This window comes from Oncorhynchus kisutch, linkage group LG12 (assembly GCF_002021735.2).
Source record: "Oncorhynchus kisutch isolate 150728-3 linkage group LG12, Okis_V2, whole genome shotgun sequence".
In the NCBI taxonomy this organism is placed as follows: Eukaryota; Metazoa; Chordata; class Actinopteri; order Salmoniformes; family Salmonidae; genus Oncorhynchus; species Oncorhynchus kisutch.
Window position 1 is genome coordinate 28,474,427 of NC_034185.2, and position 21,866 is coordinate 28,496,292.

A 21,866-nucleotide genomic window follows, 5' to 3' on the forward strand; every position below is an offset into this window, starting at 1 on the left:
ATAATGGCAAGAACATCTCAAATAAGCAAAGAGAAACAACAGTCCATCATTACTTTAAGACATGAAGGTCAGTCAATACGGACAATTTCAAGAACTTTGAAAGTTTCTTCAAGTGCAGTTGAAAAAACTATCAAGCACTATGATGAAACTGGCTCTCATGAGGACCACCACAGGAAAGTAAGAACAAGAGTTACCTCTGTTGCAAAGGATAAGTTCATTAGAGTTAACTGCACCTCAGACTACAGCCCAAATAAATGCTTCACAGAGTTCAAGTAACAGACACATCTCAACATCAACTGTTCAGAGGAGACTGCGTGAATCAGGCCTTCATGGTCGAATTGCTGCAAAGAAACCAATACTAATGGACACCAATAATAAGAAGAGACTTACTTGCCAAGAAACACGAGTACTGGACATTAGACCGGTGCAAATGAGTCCAAATTTGAGATTTTTGATTCCAACCGCCGTATCTTTGTGAGACGCTAAGTAGGTTAATGGATGATCTCCGCGTGTGTGGTTCCCACCGTGAAGCATGGAAGAGGAGGTGTGATGGTGTGGGGGTGCTTTGCTGGTGACACTGTCTGTGATTTATTTAGAATTCAAGGCAGACTTAACCAGCATGGCTACCACAGCATTATACAGCGATATGCCATCCCATCTGGTTTGCGCTTAGTGGGAATATCTTCTGTTTTTCAACAGGACAGTGTGTAATTATGCATTTCTTAGGCTGACCCATGCCAGACCTAGGCTGCAGACTTTTACAGAGTCAGCTTGTGATTTCCCTCACACCTCCTTACATAGTCGGGCAGATAAAACACGATTGTCCACTTCTGACGGCGAAACTACTTACACTACTGCAAATGTCATGCCCCAATTAGTGGCCTAATTAAGAATCATCTTGGGGCCTGGACTAGCCTAAATGGGTCTCCCTACGTCTGAAAACAAGCCAAAAATGTCTCCATACCCTCATTATTATAAATGTGAGAAATGCTTGGAGTTGCACTTTATCCAACCTGCTTTCCCTTCACTATGTTGCTTTTATTCTTCTCTCTTTCTCTCCCTATTTCACTTGATTCTTTCTGTATGTTTGCTTAGCTGTGGTCCGAGGCAGAGTGGATCAGCAGGACTTTGCTGGGATTTTTTTACCAGTGTTGCAGTGAGGATCAAAGCAGGGTAGTGTGTTTGGGCACAATTAATCAGCAGAGTTGGAGGAGGATAAACCCCTAGAGCCAGTGTGGAGGAAGGGGAAGCGGGGAGAGGGGATGGATGGATGGCCTTTGGGAGGTAGTTGGCCGCAGAGAGAGGGGAGTCTTGGCAGCGGGACGTCAGTAATGCAGACTCAGCAGTGAGCCTGGCCCGGGCCCAGCTAGCAAGGGCTTGGCATGGCTCCCCAAAGGCCTAAAGCTCACAGACAGAGCGGGTGGGGGGTTGTAAGGGTTGTGCTCAGTCGTCCAAAGCAAACAGGAAAGCCTCCCTTGGCAGGTGCAGCTTTTGTTTTCGAGGGAGAGGGAGATGGGGTTGGTGGTGGGGGCGGCCAAGCCCGCAGAGTGATGGAGGCACTCCTTTCTCAGTCCCCACTTCACAGCCAGCCAGTTCATTATGGAGCCTTTGTGTTCCAGAGGACTTCGATACGGTAACAGTTATCCAGTAAACACGATCCCCCGCAAGTTCCGCAGAACAAGCAACGGATAGTAGGCTAGCAGCGGCGCTGTCTCTCTGAATGAATTTGTTTACTTTGGTTCGGCCACCTGAATTGATGAGGTCATGCTGGAGAGCATCAATCGCTTTCTACAATTATTTGTCTCTGTTAATCAGGAGGTGCCCTGCTTAGCTGCTCTGTTAGCAGGGGATCTGCACTTGAAACACACAAAATGAAGGATGCTTGTTTTTTTCTGTTCAAATATATTTTAATATATATATATTTTTGTTGTTGGTCAAATCCACTTTGCCATAGTGCAATCTGCTTTAAAAGTTATTATAGTTACCTCCCGGGGTGCACTAACTACAGTAGGCACAATACCACTCAATTTTGTTCCAGATTCTGGATTATGTCCTAGGTGAAAGTACACACTGACACACAGAGGCATACCACTGATTATGTTTGGGTGAAGGAAGTTTTTTGTTTTGCTATATGGAATCCTGTATATTTGCTGTTATTTTAGTTTGTCAACTTTCTTTTCAGCCCTAGACTATGGCGACATAATCTATATTTTCTAGAAAAAAAAGAAACGCACACCTATTTAGGCGAGGTGCTGGCTAGCGGAGTAGAAAACGTGAAAAGAAAGGAGAGCCGCACACTGAGCCGCACACTGCAAAAATGTAATATCCAACGTTCATCAGGGTATAATCAGGGTATGATGACAGTTTGGCTGTCGAAACGTTGGATATTAAATTTTTGCATCTGAGCTCCTACAGTGTGTGGCTCTCCTTTATTTTCAAGACATAATCTATATGAACACAGCTGCCACTTCTTTAACACTAGAACTGCTGGGCCCCGAGGGACCCCCCTTCAAACCAATGAGCAGTTATTTTGACTGCAAAACACTAGCAGTGTAATTAATAAATTTCACATATGCTATTGCAAAAATTATCAGTTGGTTGTGTTTTTGACAGTCTTAGGTAACATTAGACTACATTTTTATAACACAATAGCATTTTCATTAGTTTTACTGTAGGCTATTATGTAAAACAAAACAAGTTTAAGTTTTCAATCAGTTTTATTTGTGGAATACATTTGTTGCAACTATGAAACAAAACACATGTGTTGGAGCACAGTAACAGCTTCTTGACAACAGCAAAAATTATTTTTAAAAACAACCACCAAGACGCACAGTCAGCAAGACGCGCCGTCAAATAATGAAAACATCAGAAGACTAAACATTATTATAAGCGCCAATTGTGATTGATAAAGTGAAAATCAGCACAAAAGTAATAATGGCATTACAAAAACAATAATAGCATAATTTGACAGCTGTCGATAATCTGACCGTAGCATTGTCACCGGCTTGTTCTATCCAACCAATGTCATCCTTTCCTGTTTCCTGTCTCACCGTTTCATTTGGTGGTGGCACGGGCACCTGCTCAGTGCGCACGGTTCTGGCCTCAGAGGTGAAGGTTCAGAATTAGAAGAAGAATCATCAGAAATGTCGTGATTCATTTCTTCCCCACCATCTGATTGGTTTTCATTCAGATTTTGTAGCAGCGCTAATGCGGCATGTGCATCCATTCTTCTTGGTCTTCTTGCCATTGTAAATGGCTCACTATCTCGCTGTGTACTCCAAGTAGGGCAGAGTAGACTGATAAGACTGCTTGGATTCGATGGACTGATGTAGGGTACATTCCATTTTGAGATTGCAATTAGAATAGATCAGTACAATAAAATGGGCCACCTTGTTCTTCATTCACAATTGGTGATTACTCAATTATGCATCATTCGCTTCCTCTCGCTCATCAACTCACCCATTCTCCCCCTTTCTCCCCATCATACTTTACATCATTTATTTGTTATGTGTGAAATGTAGTTTTGGTTTAGGTTCAGCTTCGAGGCAATTATCAATGTGAATATCAACTGGGAACAGTGAGAAGGTGTGGAGCAGGCCTTACTGTCGGGGGAAGGAGGGGCAATGGGGGAAAACCATTTAAAAAATATCACATGCCCTCCTAGAACTGGGTAGAACTTACATTTTGTTGGTGAGGCATGATTTAAAAAATGAGTAATACAATGAGTAATACATTTTTAATGAGCAATCAAAATGACTGCTTCCTGTTGTTAAAAACCATTGGATGCTGTTTATCATAGCGCTCTATGCTTTATTATGGGTGACCGATAAAACTACCATACTGTGTTACCTCATCACTCCTAATTTACAGAAAGCCATTCCTGTGAATGAGTAATGTATAACTCTTGAAATTCCTAGTCACCAAAGATTTAGGTAGAACAGCCTTTAGTTCTTATGAGCCACATACTTGAACAAATTGCAGAATACCTTACGATTGGTTGCACTAGTGTTTAAAAAAAAAAATATATCATTTGTATTTTTCCTTACTATTTACGTTGTGTTTTCTGCATCATGAAGCAGGGCTCTCTTGAAAAGAGACCTTGGTCGCAATGGAATATCCCCGATTTAAATAAAGGTCAAATAAATAAATGTTACGATGCTCCCACCAGCTCTCTGTAGTCAACTGCCAATGCCAGAAAACCACCAGCTGCCATGGTTTGGGGGGGACACTCATTTCAGGTCTCAGATTAGTCACTGTGCAAAGCTAGGCTAGCTATGACTAGCTGAACTACGCTATATGAGACAAACACTCTGGCATATACACTACATGACCAAGAGTATGTGGACACCTGCTCGTTGAACATCTCATTCCAAAATCATGAGCATTAATATGAAGTTGGTCCCCCCTTTGCTGCTATAAATGCATCCACTATTCTGGGAAGGCTTTCCACCTGATGTTGGAACATTGCTGCGTGGACTCTGCTTCCATTCAGCCATGAGCATTGGTGAGGTCAGGCACTGATGTTGTGCAATTAGGCCTGGCTCGCAGTCGGCGTTCCAATTCATTCCATAGGTGTTTGATGGGGTTGAGGTCAGGGCTTTGTGGCCAGTCAAGTTCTTCCACACTGATCTCGACAAACCATTTCTGTATGGACCTCGCTTTGTGCTAGGGGGCATTGACATGCTAAACAGGAAGGGCCTTCCCCAAACTGTTGCCATAAAGTTGGAAGCACAATCATCTAGAATGTCATTGTATGCTGTAGCGTTAATATTTCCCTTCACTGGAACTAAGAGGCCTTGCCTGAACCATGAAAAGCAGTTCCAGATGATTATTCCTCCTCCACCAAACTTTACAGTTGGCACTTTGAGGTTTGGATGCTCCCGCGAACAGTTATTGCGCTGGCGTTGCTTCCGGAGGCAGTTTGGAACTCAGTAGTTAGTGTTGCAACCGAGGACAGACTATTGTTAGTTGCTACGCACTTCAGCACTCGGTGGTCCCATTAGGTAAGCTTGGGTGTCCACTTCCTTTTGTATATATAGTGTATGTAAATGTTTAAGCCCATACCGGTCAACATGACCTTGAAGAGAGGTTGAGGGCTGCTAGCCACCGATCTTAAGGTCAGTGCTGGAGGTGCCGGATAGAGACAGCAGTTTTTAACCAGATTTCCAATAAAATTCAAATAAAATAATTTTAAAAAGCAGACAGCTCACTCAAAGTTGACAATGAACTGCACAAGATCAAATCTGTCTTGACTAATGCAATATGTATCACATTAAGTATGGAGAAAACAACAATGTTGGCCAATGTTGGATTTTTGAGGTTGGTTAGTTTTTTTAATTAAAATTTTATTTTTTATATATAATCACAGTTTTTGATTTCTGAATCTCTGAGCAATTGTATTTGTATAAAATAATTTTCCAAATGTTTTGAGCTCAGTATTAGTATCATTTATTGTATACAGTCATTTTGGCTCATCTCTATCAAGGGTGCCAATCATTTTGGAGGTGACTGTAGGATGTACACCATTTGGTCTGCCTACTTGTAGTCCCAAAACTGAAATAGAGCAGAGACTCAAAGTAGGACAATGCAGATAAGTGGGCCTAGATTATCTTCAACTCATCTCTGCGAACTGTGGCCCAGAACACAGAGGGAGAAAACCAAACCTTTATGTCCATAGATTGTTCCTGGCTACATACGAAAGCACAAGCTTGATGAAAACCTTGGGAGAATTGTGAATGAATGCTAAAGTTGTGCATTGGGGACATTGCTCGAATTTGGAAGGCTACATCTGCCTTGCAGGGCTGTTGTCCACTAATTTCGGGTGAACTTAAAGCACTTTTTGTACATAGTTTAGAAATTACATCACTTTTTTGTACATAGTCCCCCCATTTTAGGGAACCAAAAGTATTGGGACAAATTCACTTGTGTAGTAAAGTAGTCAAAAGTTATGTATTTGGTTCCATATTCCTAGTATGCAATGATTACATCGAGCTTGTTACTAGCACGCAATGATTACATCATGCATCATCAAACTTGTTGAATGCATTGGCTGTCTGTAGAGTCCCAAGCATGATGTAATCATCGCATGCTAGGAATATGGGAATAAATACTAAACTTTTGACTACTCTAATACACATATAAGTGAATTTGTCCCAATACTTTTGGTTTCTTAAAATGGGGGGCTATGTACAAAAAAGTGATGTAATTTCTAAACGGTTCACACAATATGAATAAAAATACCATACAATTAAAGGACAAATCCACAGAGAAGTCACTAATTCCTTTCATTTACAATCATTTTTGTGAAGAAATATTAAATTTTGATATTATAATAAGGTTGGTAGCAACATGGAAAATCGTAGTTGAAATTTGATGCACCTCAAGTCGACTGTAAAAGCCACAATGGGCTGGCTAGCTAGCTAGCAAACGTGGCTACAAACAATAGTAACAAAGCTAGTTAGCTGTAAAATCGTCTAAACAAACTACACTATAAATGTAATAGTCAACAATCTCTCCATGTTCAACATGCATATCAATGTGCCTCACAGAGTGGAGTCTAACATTCGCAAAGGCAGATATGCTTTTGAGGAGATGGGAAACGTTGCCAACGTTAATGGGCTGCGTGGTGCATTCTGGTCGATTCTTGGACAAGACATGAATGGGAGTCTTCTGAAATGGGAGTTAACTAACTTGCTATCTGTAGCATCGTATAGTTTTGGAATCGTGACATTACGTACTATCAAGGAAAATAGGCACATTTCTCGACACAAACTCAGCAAAAAAAGAAACGTCCCTTTTTCAGGGCCCTGTCTTTTAAAGATAATTCGTAAAAATCCAAATAACTTCACAAGATCTTCATTGTAAAGGGTTTAAACACTGTTTCCCATGCTTGTTCAATGAACCATAAACAATTAATGAACATGAACCTGTGGAATGGTCGTTAAGACACCTACAGCTTACAGACGGTAGGCAATTAAGGTCACAGTTATGAAAACTTATGACACTAAAGAAGCCTTTCTACTGACTCTGAAAAACACCAAAAGAAAGATGCCCAGGGTCCCTGCTCATCTGAGTGAACATGCCTTAGGCATGCTGCAAGGAGGCATGAGGACTGCAGATGTGGCCAGGGCAATAAATTGCAATGTCCGTACTCTGAGACCCCTAAGAAAGCGCTACAGGGATACAGGACGGACAGCTGGTCATCCTCACAGTGGCAGACCACTTGTAACAACACCTGCACAGGATCGGTACATCCAAACATCACACCTGCGGGACAGGTACAGCATGGCAACAACAATTGCCTGAGTTACACCAGGAACGCACAATCCCTCCATCAGTGCTCAGACTGTCTGCAATAGGCTGAGAGAGGCTGGACTGAGGGCTTGTAGGCCTGTTGTAAGGTAGGTCCTCACCAGACATCACCGGCAACAACGTCGCCTATGAGCACAAACCCAGCGTCGCTGGACCAGACAGGACTGGCAAAAAATGCTCTTCACTGGCGAGTCGCGGTTTAGTCTCACCAGGGGTGATGATCGGATTCTCATTTATCGTAGAAGGAATGAGCGTTACACCGAGTTCTGTACTCTGGAGCGGGATCAATTTGGAGGTGGAGGGTCCTTCATGGTCTGAGGCGGTGTGTCACAGCATCATCGGACTGAGCCTGTTGTCATTGCAGGCAATCTCAACGCTGTGCATTACAGGGAAGACATCCTCCTCATGTGGTACCCTTCCTGCATACTCATCCTGACATGACCCTCCAGCATGCCACCAGCCATACTGCTCATTCTGTGCTTGATTTCCTGCAAGACATGAATGTCAGTGTTCTGCCATGGCCAGCGAAGAGCCCGGGTCTCAATCCCATTGAGCAGGTCTGGGACCTGTTGGATCGGAGGGTGAGGGCTAGGGCCATTCCCCCAGAAATGTCTGGGAACTTGCAGGTGCCTTGGGGGAAGAGTGGGGTAACGTCTCACAGCAAGAACGGGCAAGTTTGGTGCAGTCCATGAAGAGGAGATGCACTGCAGTACTTAATGCAGCTGGTGGCCACACCAGATACTGACTGTTGCTTTTGATTTTGACCCCCCCCTTTGTTCAGTGACACATTCCATTTCTGTTAGTCACATGTCTGTGGAACTTGTTCAGTTTATGTCTCAGTTGTTGAATCTTGATAGGTTCATACAAATATTTACACATGTTATGTTTGCTGAACAAAAACGCAGTTGAAAGTGAGAGGACATAAAAAAAAATTGCTGAGTTTACATTGACTTTGAGAAGGGATTGCGTAACTATTAGCCTAGCGACAACCTGAACGCGATTGGTCGATAGTCTGCTTAGTGGGGCGATTTACGTTCCTTTGTTCATTGGATCTCTTTTCTATGATATCTCAGACAAATGCACCATACAATGCACCCTGGACTAAAGAGGCAAACAAATAGGAATAATGTGCTAGACCTTTCATTAAATTACACATTTCTCGAGGTAGGAATATCACAAAAATATCATCAGTGGCTCATTTGAGAGAAGACATCCTCCGGAGTTATGAAATCTGACATATGTGATAGACGTTTCTGTGATCAAAAAGCCGCATTCCTATGAACTACCAGTGTAGTAAGAGCGATTTAGCACGGTGCTACGTAATACAGGACGGATTTATCACTGTCCGAACACCAATAACTTGAAATGACCCAGAGAATCGAGAGAACATCACTCAGAGATGCATAAAAACATAGCATTCAAAATGGGTGAACCTTTCATTTAAGGCTGACAATCTGCACTTTCACCTCAGTCATTGTATCATTTCAAATCCAAAGTGCTGGAGTACAGAGCCTAAACAACAACAAAATTGTCACTGGCCCAATACTTTTGAAGCTCACTGTAATTAATGTACTTCAGTCCTGCAAGGCAGATGTAGCCTGCCAAATTCGAGCAATGTCCCCAATGCACAACTTGAACATTCTTTCACTAATCTCCCAAGGTTTTAATCAAGCTTGTGCTTTCGTATGTTGCCAGGCAGAATCTATGGCCATAAAGGTTGGTTTTCTTCCTCTGTGTTCTGGGCCACAGTTCTCAGAGACGAGTTGATGATAAACTAGGCCCCCTTATCTGCACTGTCCTACTTTGAGTCTCTGCTCTGTTTCAGTTTGGACTATTCATATATCCACTATACTAGATCTACTCTGTTTCTTGTGTCAAGTTGTGTGAGTGTGTTTGCGCTCATATTTTTTATGTTTATGTTGTGTGTTTTTGTGTCTGTGCACACATGCCTGTTTAGGTCCATGTGAATTGTGTGTAAATTAGGTAATTTACTCTCAGGGCCCTGAATGTGGTTGACAAATCTGTTGTTGAAATGCTAAATGTGTTTCTGCTTTCAAGAGGAAGTCCCTGTCGTGATGGCTGCAATGGCATGTGAAATGTGTTATTCCCATGGTTCTCATTCAGAATATATAATTCCCACATTGTGTTATGAGCATTTTATTCCAACTCTACAATTCCCACTAATTTCTTGCTTTACGTTACTTTCATCATTCTACCTACCCTGTTATTGTTGAGGATGTTTTCAGCTTAAGTAGGCCACGTGATTTATTGGGGTCATGATGATTTAAAACAATATGCTTCCATTACTGTGTTTTATTCTCAACTCCTCTGTGCTCCCGGTCTCTTGCATGGACTTAACAATGGTGGAAACTCAGTCCAGCCGATGCTGACACCAATCATTTGAGATTGTACAAGTGCACCCTTCTGGAAAAGGGTGGAGAACTTGGACACAGCCCTAGTGGAAGACTCTAACCGACCAAACACATACTCTCTTCTCCTCTTTTTAGGAACAAGAGGAGAACAAAGGTGCAACCAGCTGGCCAGAGTATTACATTGACCAGCTCAATTCCATGGCTGCCGTAAGTAATGACTCCTTGTCATTCTTTACTCTAGGTCTCTTGACGATGATTTTGTATCCATCTCTATCATGGACACTTCCAAAGTGAGTGTAGAGTCTTCTGTGGTACTGAATTTCACTTTCACACTCCTTAAACAGATCTGGAAGAGACTTGACTGTCAATATAAACATTTAACTTTATCATTTACATGCTTGATATCTGTGATCCTTAAACCTGATATGCAGTATGCAGGTTAATCTCCCAGCTTAGTGGCATCACACCTGATTCTACTGAGCTGGGACTAAAGCAGTTGAATACACTGCGACGATGAATGGCTAAACGCTACGGGTGGCCGTCTTATTTGCTGTCGCTGCGGTGTGTTATAGGGACCACTTGGTTGCACTCAGCCGTCCATGGTTCTGGTGTGTGTTTCCCATAAAATGTGCATTACTGCGGCTCTCCAAGAGCAGGATGGAGGATCACTGTGTCTATATCAACTTGTGCACTGATTTGAGATTATCCTTGATTGAAACCTGATCAGGTAATAAAAAGCATGTGCAGTAACTTAAATGATTCCTAAATTCTCAATAAAAGAGATTGTACTGTACTCTAACCTCAAAACAATGTAACAAACAAATGCAAACAGTTATAATTACATTGGTAATCTGTAGCTCCTCAGATCAATCCTAAATCAGATTAATTCTGCATTCATGTTAGATTCAAATGTAACTGCAATTGTCAGCATTTTAACTCCTGGCACGTGCTATGTTGATATGTTTTTGGTAATAATATTGCAATTTTGGCAGGTGCAAGAGGTTCTGGGTAAGTTCCAAAGAAAGACAGGCTAGCACAGACATGCCTCAGGCCTAGACACATCCAGCCGACTCAACTATCTAGAACTGTTTCTTTTGTATTCAAACAGCCGAGCAAAAACCTGGCACAGATTCGAGACCTTTCTCCTTTATCTGAATGGCACGTTCTCCACTACACTTCGTTTATAATAAAAGCCACTGAACACAGAAATTGCTGGCACATGCTGGGATGCTTGTTATCGGATCCAAACATGGAGTCCCTTTCAGGTGCTTGTTCCCCAGCTGTTCCATACGCTTGATAAGCAGCATAGGTTTTTAGCTGCACATGTGCAAAAAGCGTAAAGACATTTTAAAGCAATTTGGTCAAACAAAATATTTATTTCCAGTCAGAAATTGTATCTTTTAAAGCCACAGTCTGTAAGATTTCCAGTAATTAAATACAGAAATGATACACATTGATTTTGAATATGACTTGCAGTACAAATACCTTCATCAGTTCAGTACAACTTTCCTACCTTTTTATGTAACCAAATAACGAAAGACCTGTTACTTCACGTTTTACTTAATGTTTTTGTTGTATTTATGTATGAATCGAATCATGCTTAAACAGTAATGTTGCTCTCACTGGATGTCATACGCATATATCACAGGATGCATTTGCTCTATTGTCTCTGTTTCCTATTGGTACTATTCACAGTTAGTGTGGCTTGAAAATACAGCACCTGGCTCAAGGAGCAGTCTAACCAATTCACTGCATTTTACATGTTCTAAAAGCTTTGGTGACGCTATATTTATGTTGCACAGAGGAAGACACTCCTTGCCCTGGAGAAGGAAGATGAGGAGGAGAGGAACAAAACGATAGAGAGCCTGAAGACTGCTTTGCGGACGCAACCCATGAGGTGCCCTGGCTCTCAAACTTACACTCGCTAAAGAAACCTCATTTAAATAGACTTATATACACACACCCTCTTCAAAAATGACCTGTAGCTACCGTACATAGAATAAACACAGGAGGGAACAGGATTGTTTTCTGAAATGAATTTCATTATACAAACACTCACAGACACACACACACACACACACACACCCTTCTCTCTATTTCCATGCACTCTTCCTTCATTTTTTTTGTACTCTCATAGAATATACTCATAGCACACCAGCGCTTTGAATTACAATAGCTGAAATAACAGGGCCCTACTGGGAGTAATTGCCATTGGAGTTACAGACCTATAGAAGTGTATATGCAGACCAGAATGAACAACAACGGCCCAGTAATTCATCACTGTACTGTAGATGGCTAAGCTGGAACACCACTCTTGGATATTGTCACACATGTCATAAATGATATGGTCCCTCTGCTGCGCTAGTTACAGTACCAATGCTATGTGGAGCAGTTATGTAACTGCTCTTAATAAAAGTAGGCTTTATTATTCTAACACTTCAGGCAGTCCTTCCCAGAACACCTAATCTTTCATTCAAATCACCTATTATGTCGTTAATCATACTTAGTGCTGTGGGGCAGTAGCCTGGGTAGCGTTCATTGCAACGTAAAATGAAGATGAGTGTTTCTTATTGGCCAAGTCCAGGTAGACCCCTCCCTGTTTGTCTGTTTCTTCCGTTTGGTGCCTAATGAACACGACCCAGATTGATCTGCTGATTGAACATATGGTGTCCCTCTGGCTGCATTGTGTGTAGCATGTTTTTTTGTCTCTTTCACATTAGTGTGTGTTGCACTGTTTAATGACCCTGTGCGACCTGAAGATCAGGTGTCAGAATTTCACCCCCAGGGGTTATGGTGGCACATGGCCACTGACTGGCCTTTTATTTCTTCAGGTCTTTGTTTTTTAACAACTTTGATAACACTCTCAGAGGTTGACCATTTTCTCAGCATGTTAGACCTAATTACTATTTTGGGTATTTCCAGTGCTTAGGATTGTAGTCTTTATACCCTATTTCAAGTGGAAGTAATGACAATTACTACATGAGATCCCATAGAGTAGCCTCTTTCCTCCAACTGGCAACTGGCACTTGCACTTTTAACTTAGTTTTTTTTATTGATATCCCCATTTCCACTTGACCTTCCTCAGGTTTGTGACTAGGTTCATTGACCTAGATGGCCTGACCTGTATCCTCAACTTCCTGAAGACCATGGACTATGAGACGACCGAGTCGCAGATCCACACCTCGCTCATCGGCTGCATCAAGGCCCTAATGAACAACTCCCAGGGGCGCGCCCACGTGCTCTCGCACTCGGAAAGCATCAACATCATTGCCCAGAGTTTGGCCACCGAGAACGTAAAGACCAAGGTGGCGGTGCTGGAGATCATGGGCGCTGTGTGCCTTGTGCCTGGCGGGCATCGGAAGATCCTGGAGGCCATGCTGCACTACCAGCGCTTCGCCTGTGAGAGGACGCGCTTCCAGGTGGGCAAGGGGAGGGTTATTAATTAATATTTTTGTCACCGTTAGCAACCGATCCCCTTAGTTGTATTAGATAAACATTCAGTACCATTTAATATTGTAACACTTTGAACGGGGTATGGTAGTAGGTGCCAGGCGCACCAGTTTGTGTCAAGAACTGCAACGCTGCTGGGTTTTTCACACTCAACAGTTTCCCTAGTGTATCAAGAATGGTCCTCCACCCAACAACAACCAACCAACTTGACACTACTGTGGGATACATTGGAGTCAACATGGGCCAGCATCCCTGTAGAACACTTTAGACACCTTGTAGAGTCCATGCCCTGGTGAATTGAGGCTTTTCTGAGGGCAAAAGGGGGTGTAACTCTATATTAGGAAGGTGTTCCTAATGTTTTGAACACTCAGTGTATAGTTGACACCCAATTATAGGTATTCATTTCAGTGCTTGAATAATGTCATATTTCCTTTAAACATCCGCCCTTTATTCAAATAACACGATTGGCTGGCCATTTGCAACAGTAAACGCTTTACATTGGCTAAAGTGGTTTGGGTCCAATGGTTTGTGCAACTTTGTGTCTGCAATATAAATTGTCTCTACAATACGATTGCTCTCTGAACGATGAGCCATATCTGTGGTCATCTCCTCTCCTTCACCACCCAGACCCTGCTGAACGATCTGGACCGGAGTACGGGTCGGTACCGGGATGAGGTCAACCTGAAGACAGCCATCATGTCCTTTATCAATGCTGTCCTCAGCCAAGGTGCCGGAGAGGTAAAATTAGCCGTCAACATCGCTTGTCTCCTAACTCCACACTTGCACCATACTTCAATTTGATTTTCTCTTCAATCGAACTTGTGCTGCACCTCAATCTGAGGTTTATTGACACCATTATTGACACCTACTTTTGGTCCTCCATCTTGTTATGTTCCCAGGCCAGTTTAGAGTTCCGCATCCACCTCCGTTACGAGTTCCTGATGCTCGGAATTCAGCCAGTCATTGATAAACTTCGCTCCCATGACAACTCCACGTTAGACCGGTGAGTTGGAGCCCAGTTCCCGTTAACCTGAATTGTGACACAAGTCCCTTTTTTTTCTCTTGATCTCTGACTATACATGCCCCTATTCATTTGACTTCATCTCCCCCAGGCATTTGGATTACTTTGAAATGCTACGCAATGAGGACGAGTTAACTATGTCGCGACGTTTTGAGTCGGTAAGTAAAAACTTCTTGTTTCATTCCTGAATTCCATCGTCGGTTGTGCATGATAAGGACTGTGACTTGTCAGCGTGTTCTCTGTTCCCAGGTGCACATAGACACTAAAAGTGCTTCCCAGGTATTTGACCTCATCCGGAAGAAGATGAACCACACTGACGCATACCCTCACTTTATCTCCGTCCTGCACCACTGTCTCCTCATGCCTCGTAAGTGCTCCCTGCCGCATTCCTGACCTGCTGCTAATGTTGACCCCGGTCAGTAAGAATTTAGCGCTGTGAATTTGATAGTTGCCCAGAATATTGTGTTTCCCTATTCCCTATTCCTGTCAGTGGAGGCTACTGAGGGGAGGATGCCTCATAATAATGGCTGGAATGGAGCGAATGAAATGGCATCAAACACATGGAAACCATATGTTTGATGTATTTTCTACCATTCCACGTGTTCTGCTCCGGCCATTACCACGAGCACGTCCTCCCCAATTAAGGTGCCAGCCAACCTCATGATTCCAGTAGAGCTGACCTGCTGTCTTCTTCCTGCTAGCTGTGCACGCATGCGGGGGTGCAGGTGTGTGGGTGTGCATGTGTCTGTGCACTTTGAATGCATTTTTATCTGTATGAGGATTTGTCAGCAAACCAAGATGGCATCTTGCCCTCTAGCCACTCTATGTATAAATCAATTGTGGAAACCTCTTTCTGTCCTTAGTTAAATATCTACTTGTGCAGAGAGGCCTCTTCTACTCGACGACATCTCTGTATCGGCTGTATTTGATGATCTGACTGTCCCCCCCCCAGATAAAAGGAGTGGGAACACGGTGCAGTATTGGCTGCTGCTGGACCGCATCGTCCAGCAGATGGTCCTGCAGAACGACAAAGGCCACGACCCCGACGTCACGCCACTTGAGAACTTCAATGTTAAGAACGTGGTGCGGATGTGAGTGCTCTCTATGTAACCCCTTAAGATGACGAGGAGGAGAGGGAGCACGCCCTGCTCGAGCGCAACTGACTGGGATGAGCTGGGATGATATAGGCCTAGGAAAGACATGAAAATTCATAATTGAACTGTCAAATGAAATCATTTCCAAACTGACCCTCCAATCAATACTTCAATACTGTAGGGAACCTCAGTCCCTTAAAGGCTTCCTATAAAATGTATTTAAAATCTGTTAGTCTGCACTGCTTCAGTATGACAACTGTATTTTAATTCCCATAATTGCAATGAGCTCAGCTCCATTTCCACAGGATTGATTGTTTGCATGTTGTCTTTCACATAAGTCAATGCATCAGTCATAGAATGCTCACATTGAGGACCCTCCAGTAACTTTGTTTGTGTGTCTCTCCTTACAGGCTGGTCAATGAAAATGAGGTCAAGCAGTGGAAAGAGCAGGCGGAGAAAATGCGAAAAGGTCAGTTTCATGTTTTGAGTTGCTTCTTTGTGAAACACTGCCCTTTGGCTCTATTGCACGTTTTAAAAAGGACCACAAAGAAATCGACAGCATGTAATTTACACTTCACATGGAAGGGATTGACTACTTTCAGTATGTACAAATGATACAAATTGGCAGGGATGGTTTTTCAGAGGATGCCAATTAAATGGTACCGTTCTACACAGTTGTGAAGCTCTGAATGTGTTCATCTTAATGCCTGTAAGCTTTATGCTTATCAGGTGAATTGGACTGCTGTGGATATGAATATAGCTGCTTGCTGGTCAGCCAACACAAGATTTGAACCTTTTATTGTGTATTCGTATCTCTTGTAGCTCACTATTGGATTTGTAGTCTTTGAAGAATCCTCTACCTCACCAGTTGCACATTGATCCAGTCACTGCCTACTATTGGCCCATATGTTACCCTGCCCCTGTTAGATCTATCAGAAATAACAGCAGACAACCATCTTTTGAGCCACCCTGTGGTCCCATGGGTTGATCGCAACAAAGATTGTGATTTAACATTTCAACACGGTCAACTCAGGAAATGATTAGAAAATGATCATAGAAAGGAATTGGTGATATCCAAATGTCCTAATTGAATTGAGTTGAACCGAACCTGTTCACACTCACAACATAACCTCCAACCCCATCGGGCAGAGCACCACGAGCTCCAGCAGAAGTTTGAGAAGAAGGAGCGCGAGTGTGACGCCAAGACCCAGGAGAAGGAGGACATGATGCAGACCCTCAACAAGATGAAGGAGAAGCTAGAGAAGGAGAGCACCGAGCACAAGGCAGTCAAGCAGCAAGTGGCTGACCTCTCTCTCCAGCTCCACGACCTCAGCTCTGTACGTCACCCTTCAACTCCTTCAGACTTGTACAAAAAAAATGCCACCAAATATGCCTTAATGTAGATTCATTATGTTTCATCAAGATTCATTTACTGTTATTAGATTTACAGTACATTATAGAAGGCGCCTAAAGTAAATTACTGCATGGGTCTCTGATGCAACCAATGTTACGACATCAAATTGAAAGAGAACGATAAGCTAAGGGATTAAATACGATTCACTAAGATAAGTGATGGTGCATTGTCTTTATATGTGTATTTTCCCCCAACATTTCCAGAGACCGATCGCCAGTGTCCCAGGCGGTCCCCCCTTCATCCCTGGCCCCCCTGGTGGGCCTCTCCCACCCCCCCCTCCCCCAGGAGGCATAATGCTCCCTCCCCCACCACCCCCAGGGGGTATGATGCCCCCTCCACCACCCCCACCTCCAGGTGGTCCCCCGCCTCCTTTTGGACGGCCACCCATGGGAGGGATACCTCCTCCCCCTGGGGCACCCCTGGGGTCCACTCTCAAGAAGAAGAACATCCCCCAGCCGTCCAACCCACTCAAATCTTTCAACTGGGCCAAGCTGGCTGAGGTGAGAGTGCATGGGTTTGAACAGGGTCATGTTCATAAGAGATCAAACAGAAGTCAACGGACTGAAACAGGGAGAGACTACCGAGACTTGTCCAATAAGGAACACTCGTTTCTGTTCCTTTGCAAAATGTTTTAAAACAGTTTCTGTTGCGTGCCCTAAAGAACATGACCCCGGTAATTCCCTACAGAGTCAATTTGACCTCCTCTTTGTCATCATTGATAGCGACAGGGAAATGTTAGTCTGTAAAACCTGCAGACAATATTTTGATCCCTAAAAGTTTCGGTTTAGTTAGGGAGAATGTTACTTTTTTCCCCAGTTATTCAAGTGCACTTAGAATAGGGAACCAGATGAAAACGTTCCCGTATGTTCTGGGAATATTCTTGTTTAAGCTGATTCTAGATTAGCTGCTATAAGTCATTATTCTTCTGCAATCTTTGAATAACATACTCTTGTGTTAGGCCTTGGTGATTGAACTATGGCTGCTGGAGATTGCTTACAGAACATATTGAGGATACTGAAAGCCAGGGTTGGGGTCAATTCCATCTCAAATCACTCATTTCAGGAGGTGAACTGAAATGTTCCTCTTTGCTTAGAATTTCAGTTTATTTCGTTGAATTGAAATGGAATTGACCCCGACCCTTCTGAAAGCGCCACCTCAAAAAATGTAAATAGAATTCTCCCACTCTCCATCCCAGAATAAGTTGGAGGGCACTGTATGGACAGAAGTGGACGACGGGAAGGTTTTCAAAATCCTCGACCTGGAGGACATTGAGAAGACCTTCTCGGCCTACCAGAGGCAACAGGTACTGTGTTCTCGCTGGTCCTGCTGATGAAGAGAACAGTTTTATAGAGCCACCAACATGTATCCATCCTCCACCCTTTTTCTACTTAGTCCCTTCTCGTTAGAGATAAATCACCAATACAAAACATGACTTCACTCATGCTGATTATTTGCCATCTCACAAATGTAGAGTAATACCATATTGTTTGGCTAGTGTGCAGTTTACTGGCATTTGGCACTACTAAATAACATAAAAGCCTTGCATGTATGAATAACAGAAATACAAAAGTGCACTCACTACTTAGCGTACACTGTCATAACCTTTTTATGATGCTAGAGTATCAATGTAAAATATCTTCAAGATCATCAGACACGTAAAGATTGAGTTTGGCCTTTAGTGCCTGCAGCTTAGTATTACCTAATACCACAACACTCTTGTGTTTGTGGGATGAACAGATCACCATATTGTCATCAGGGGAAACATAGGGACTTTTGTGTTAACAAACATTTGCAGACATTGTCCTGACGAAATTGGACCCAGGGCTACAAAAAGCATCAGCTAGTTAGCACATCAGCCACAAACACAGGGAATAGCTCTTATCTCACTACTCAATGGCCCTCTGTATGGAATGCAAATCTGCTTGAGGTCACCTTGATCATACCAATGCAAGAGATTTAGTCACAATGTAGCCTAGGTTTTCATTCTGCGCTATTTAAATCAGGGGTGTCAAGCAATGAGGCCCAACATCTGATTTAATATGGCCTCCATGTGTGTCCCCTTCGCTAGTTTCTTTGCATGTTTGAAAAAACCCGATTTGAATGTAGTTAAAAAAAAAATAATCTAATAACATCAGTGAATTCATAGTTAAGGATCTGTTGTAGATGAGACCGCTCTCACATTTGCCTTAACATTTTGACATCCCTGGTCTAAATGAACATTATGACAAACATATCACGCTCAACTGACTCCAATGTTGCCACATTTGTTTTGCCTGTGACTCACGCTAACACCCGCACCTCATGATCAGCTCACACGCATGCACGCAAACATACGTACATTTGGCAATTCCCCAGCCCCCATCCGACACCCATCTCTTATGGCCCATCAGCCTTTGCTTGCCTAGGCCAGTCACACTCCCACTTCACTCATCACTGATGTCCCGTATGAGCTTGTTTCTATTTGTTTGTTTGTTTTGGCCTGGATTCACCCAACTGCGCTATCATTATAACGAGTGCCCACATCTTCCTTGCTTCTTGCCTGCGTTCTAGGACTTCTTTATGGTCAATAACAGCAAACAGGTGAGTTCATTCATTTCCACACCCAAAATGGTGTGGCACTTTTTTCATCCTCCTCCTCTTCTATCATTTAGACCATTTTGCTTTCCTTATCTTATCCTCTTGACATATTCATCCTCTTGAAAATATATATATATCTTCAGTAGACACATGAAGAAATAATTATAGCTTATGGTTTCCATAAATCAACAAGATCCTTTTGTACATTGCAGTAGTTTAGGCTTAGAAACTGTTCGTTTTTTTCTGTGAAGGAAATACCCTCTTATTTTAAAGTATGTCAAAAAAAATCCCAACCCCTCTTCATGAGAATGTCCATTCACTCTTAATGCAACTTGTATTTTTTAAATGTAGTGTATGTCTGTGTCTGTTACTGTGTTCGCACACCTAGGTGCCTGTGTCTGTTACTGTGTTCGCACACCTAGGTGCCTGTGTCTGTTACTGTGTTCGCACACCTAGGTGCCTGTGTCTGTTACTGTGTTCGCACACCTAGGTGCCTGTGTCTGTTACTGTGTTCGCACACCTAGGTGCCTGTGTCTGTTACTGTGTTCGCACACCTAGGTGCCTGTGTCTGTATTCCTCCATGTATTTGCTTGTTTTTCTTGTCTGTCTTCGTAAGTTTGTGTCTCGTGTCTTTCTTTACTTTTTATGTATATGTGTAATGTATTCCTCCTGTTGCTCCTAGTTAAGATACCTACCATTCTGAAATGCCTCTCCTCTGAACGACTCTCCACAGAAAGAGAGTGAGGATTCGGACTCCTTGAGCTCCAAGAAGGTCAAGGAGCTCTCGGTCATCGATGGCCGCCGAGCCCAGAACTGTAATATCCTCCTGTTGCGGTGAGTGTGTGAATACTGGCAGTCAGAAACTGGGCCATGCTATTGAGGTCATTTCCTGTTCTGATGAGAGTAACTTATTAGCACTGCAATGTCATATGCTGTTGATGGGAAATACTTTTTGTCTAATTATGATTTGATCCTGATGTCAGTGAGTAGGCTTTCTTCTTTGCGTCATTCTTCTCTTTCAATGCAGGCTCCAGTGAATCATGGGACTTTATCTCATAATTAAAACATTCTCTCTTTTTTTTACACAAGGCTAATCTTGAGAATCCGGAACTAAACTATTGCGTAATTGCGTCAGATGGTCGATTAGGTATGAGAGAATATGTATGAGAGAAGATACTAATGAGACTAGTGAAGTCTCCACCCCCCGAAACGGAAACTTTCAGCCAAAGCCCCCTTTTGATAAATGTTCACTTTACAGAGAATGTTTCAAGTTTTCCAAAACCTTTCCTTAAAAACATGCTATAATATTGCAGCATATTGATGATTACATCATCACTAATGTGTGGTTAGTTGGCAGATTGTTTTGCCCCAATGCAATGTGTAGAAGGAGTCATGCTTGTGCTACTGCAAAATCCTAAATTGCAACAGATAAAATTAGCCTACAAAATATATGTAAACATTTTTTTTTTTTCAAAATTATCAGTTCAGAGACGTAGGCTACATCATGTCAGTCAAATTGGTTGAGGGTTCAGAAGAAGGTGCGTAAAAGAGAGAAGCGGGAGGGTGAGCAGAAGCTACATAAAAATAAAAATGTGTGCGGCAGACAGACATTCAAGGTGATATGTATGTCATTATTTTCCAAATATATTGACAGTAGACGTTACTTGGAGACCAATTCCTGGCTCTCAAAACTTGACTGAAACAACATGAAACAGCTCTCCGTTAGCAGAGCTGCTGTGATTTCTCAATAATTGAATGTGGTCTGGTATCATTAAGTAAGCCACACATATTCACACAGAGGGGAACTTTTAACTTAATCAAGACCAATCTGACTCAAAACGACCACGAAACAAGCCAAAATGGAACCTACTACTTCTAATGCTTCCTTTTTGGGTGTTCAAATCGGGTTGTCCCACATCAAGGCGATTTTATTAAGAGTTTGGTGGAGGAGGACCATTCAGTTGTGATGCAAGAGTAATGGTTTAGCTCAGGAGGAGAGATGGTTGTGTTTTTAGTTTTCCTGGTCATGAACTCCGGTCAATAATTACTCTCTATGTGGGAGCTTAGACCACTTCTAACAATTTATTGAAAAGGTGTGATTTTATAATAGGAGTAGAGTTGATCGTAGGATCACAACTTATTTTTTTCCAAAAGCGAGGAGGTTGAGGTTTCTCAGTCAGAGGATGTGGTGTGATATGAAGAAGTTGCTCCATAGCTAGCTTTTATTTTACAATGTGTTTATTAGGTTTCCTAAGTAAAAGCTGTGCACAAACACACACCAAATTAGCTCCCGTTACAGTCTGGCCCATCTCGCAATTCAGAATCCTAGCTAAAATCAACCGCCCCTCCTATACTAATTTAATTTAATGGTTTTTAATGGGCTTCAAAAAGCCTTTAACAGAGACCTCCCATGCGGATGCACTCCAACGGGATTGAATGGAGTACTACGCTCCCTTTTAAGTGGGTGCCCTCAGAAGACGGAACACAGATTTTGAGGAGCAAACATGATCTGTGAATAAGCTGTGGTCAATGCCATTTAAAGACACCAGAGACAAAGATGCTCCCATCAATGGGCAGTCTAGTAAGCAAAAGCTTACCATGACTCCATTTTGTTGCTCCCAGTCTAC

General features: G+C 42.6%; 1 protein-coding gene across 3 annotated transcripts in view; it reads left to right on the plus strand.

Annotated features, from left to right (window-relative positions):
- Window positions 1–21,866, plus strand: part of LOC109900836 (disheveled-associated activator of morphogenesis 1) — a 126,607-nt gene that overhangs the window by 82,440 nt on the left and 22,301 nt on the right. For 2 of the 3 annotated variants that reach the window (XM_031837339.1, XM_031837338.1), the window contains exons 4-17: window positions 9,819–9,890; window positions 11,486–11,580; window positions 12,769–13,102; window positions 13,761–13,871; window positions 14,033–14,136; window positions 14,246–14,312; window positions 14,404–14,521; window positions 15,107–15,245; window positions 15,659–15,717; window positions 16,398–16,585; window positions 16,866–17,162; window positions 17,858–17,965; window positions 19,213–19,242; window positions 19,973–20,073. In XM_031837339.1, the coding sequence (XP_031693199.1) occupies window positions 9,819–9,890; window positions 11,486–11,580; window positions 12,769–13,102; window positions 13,761–13,871; window positions 14,033–14,136; window positions 14,246–14,312; window positions 14,404–14,521; window positions 15,107–15,245; window positions 15,659–15,717; window positions 16,398–16,585; window positions 16,866–17,162; window positions 17,858–17,965; window positions 19,213–19,242; window positions 19,973–20,073 (1,823 nt within the window). The remainder of the gene's footprint in view (window positions 1–9,818; window positions 9,891–11,485; window positions 11,581–12,768; window positions 13,103–13,760; window positions 13,872–14,032; window positions 14,137–14,245; window positions 14,313–14,403; window positions 14,522–15,106; window positions 15,246–15,658; window positions 15,718–16,397; window positions 16,586–16,865; window positions 17,163–17,857; window positions 17,966–19,212; window positions 19,243–19,972; window positions 20,074–21,866) is intronic. The other variant, XM_031837340.1, reaches the window with a different exon arrangement.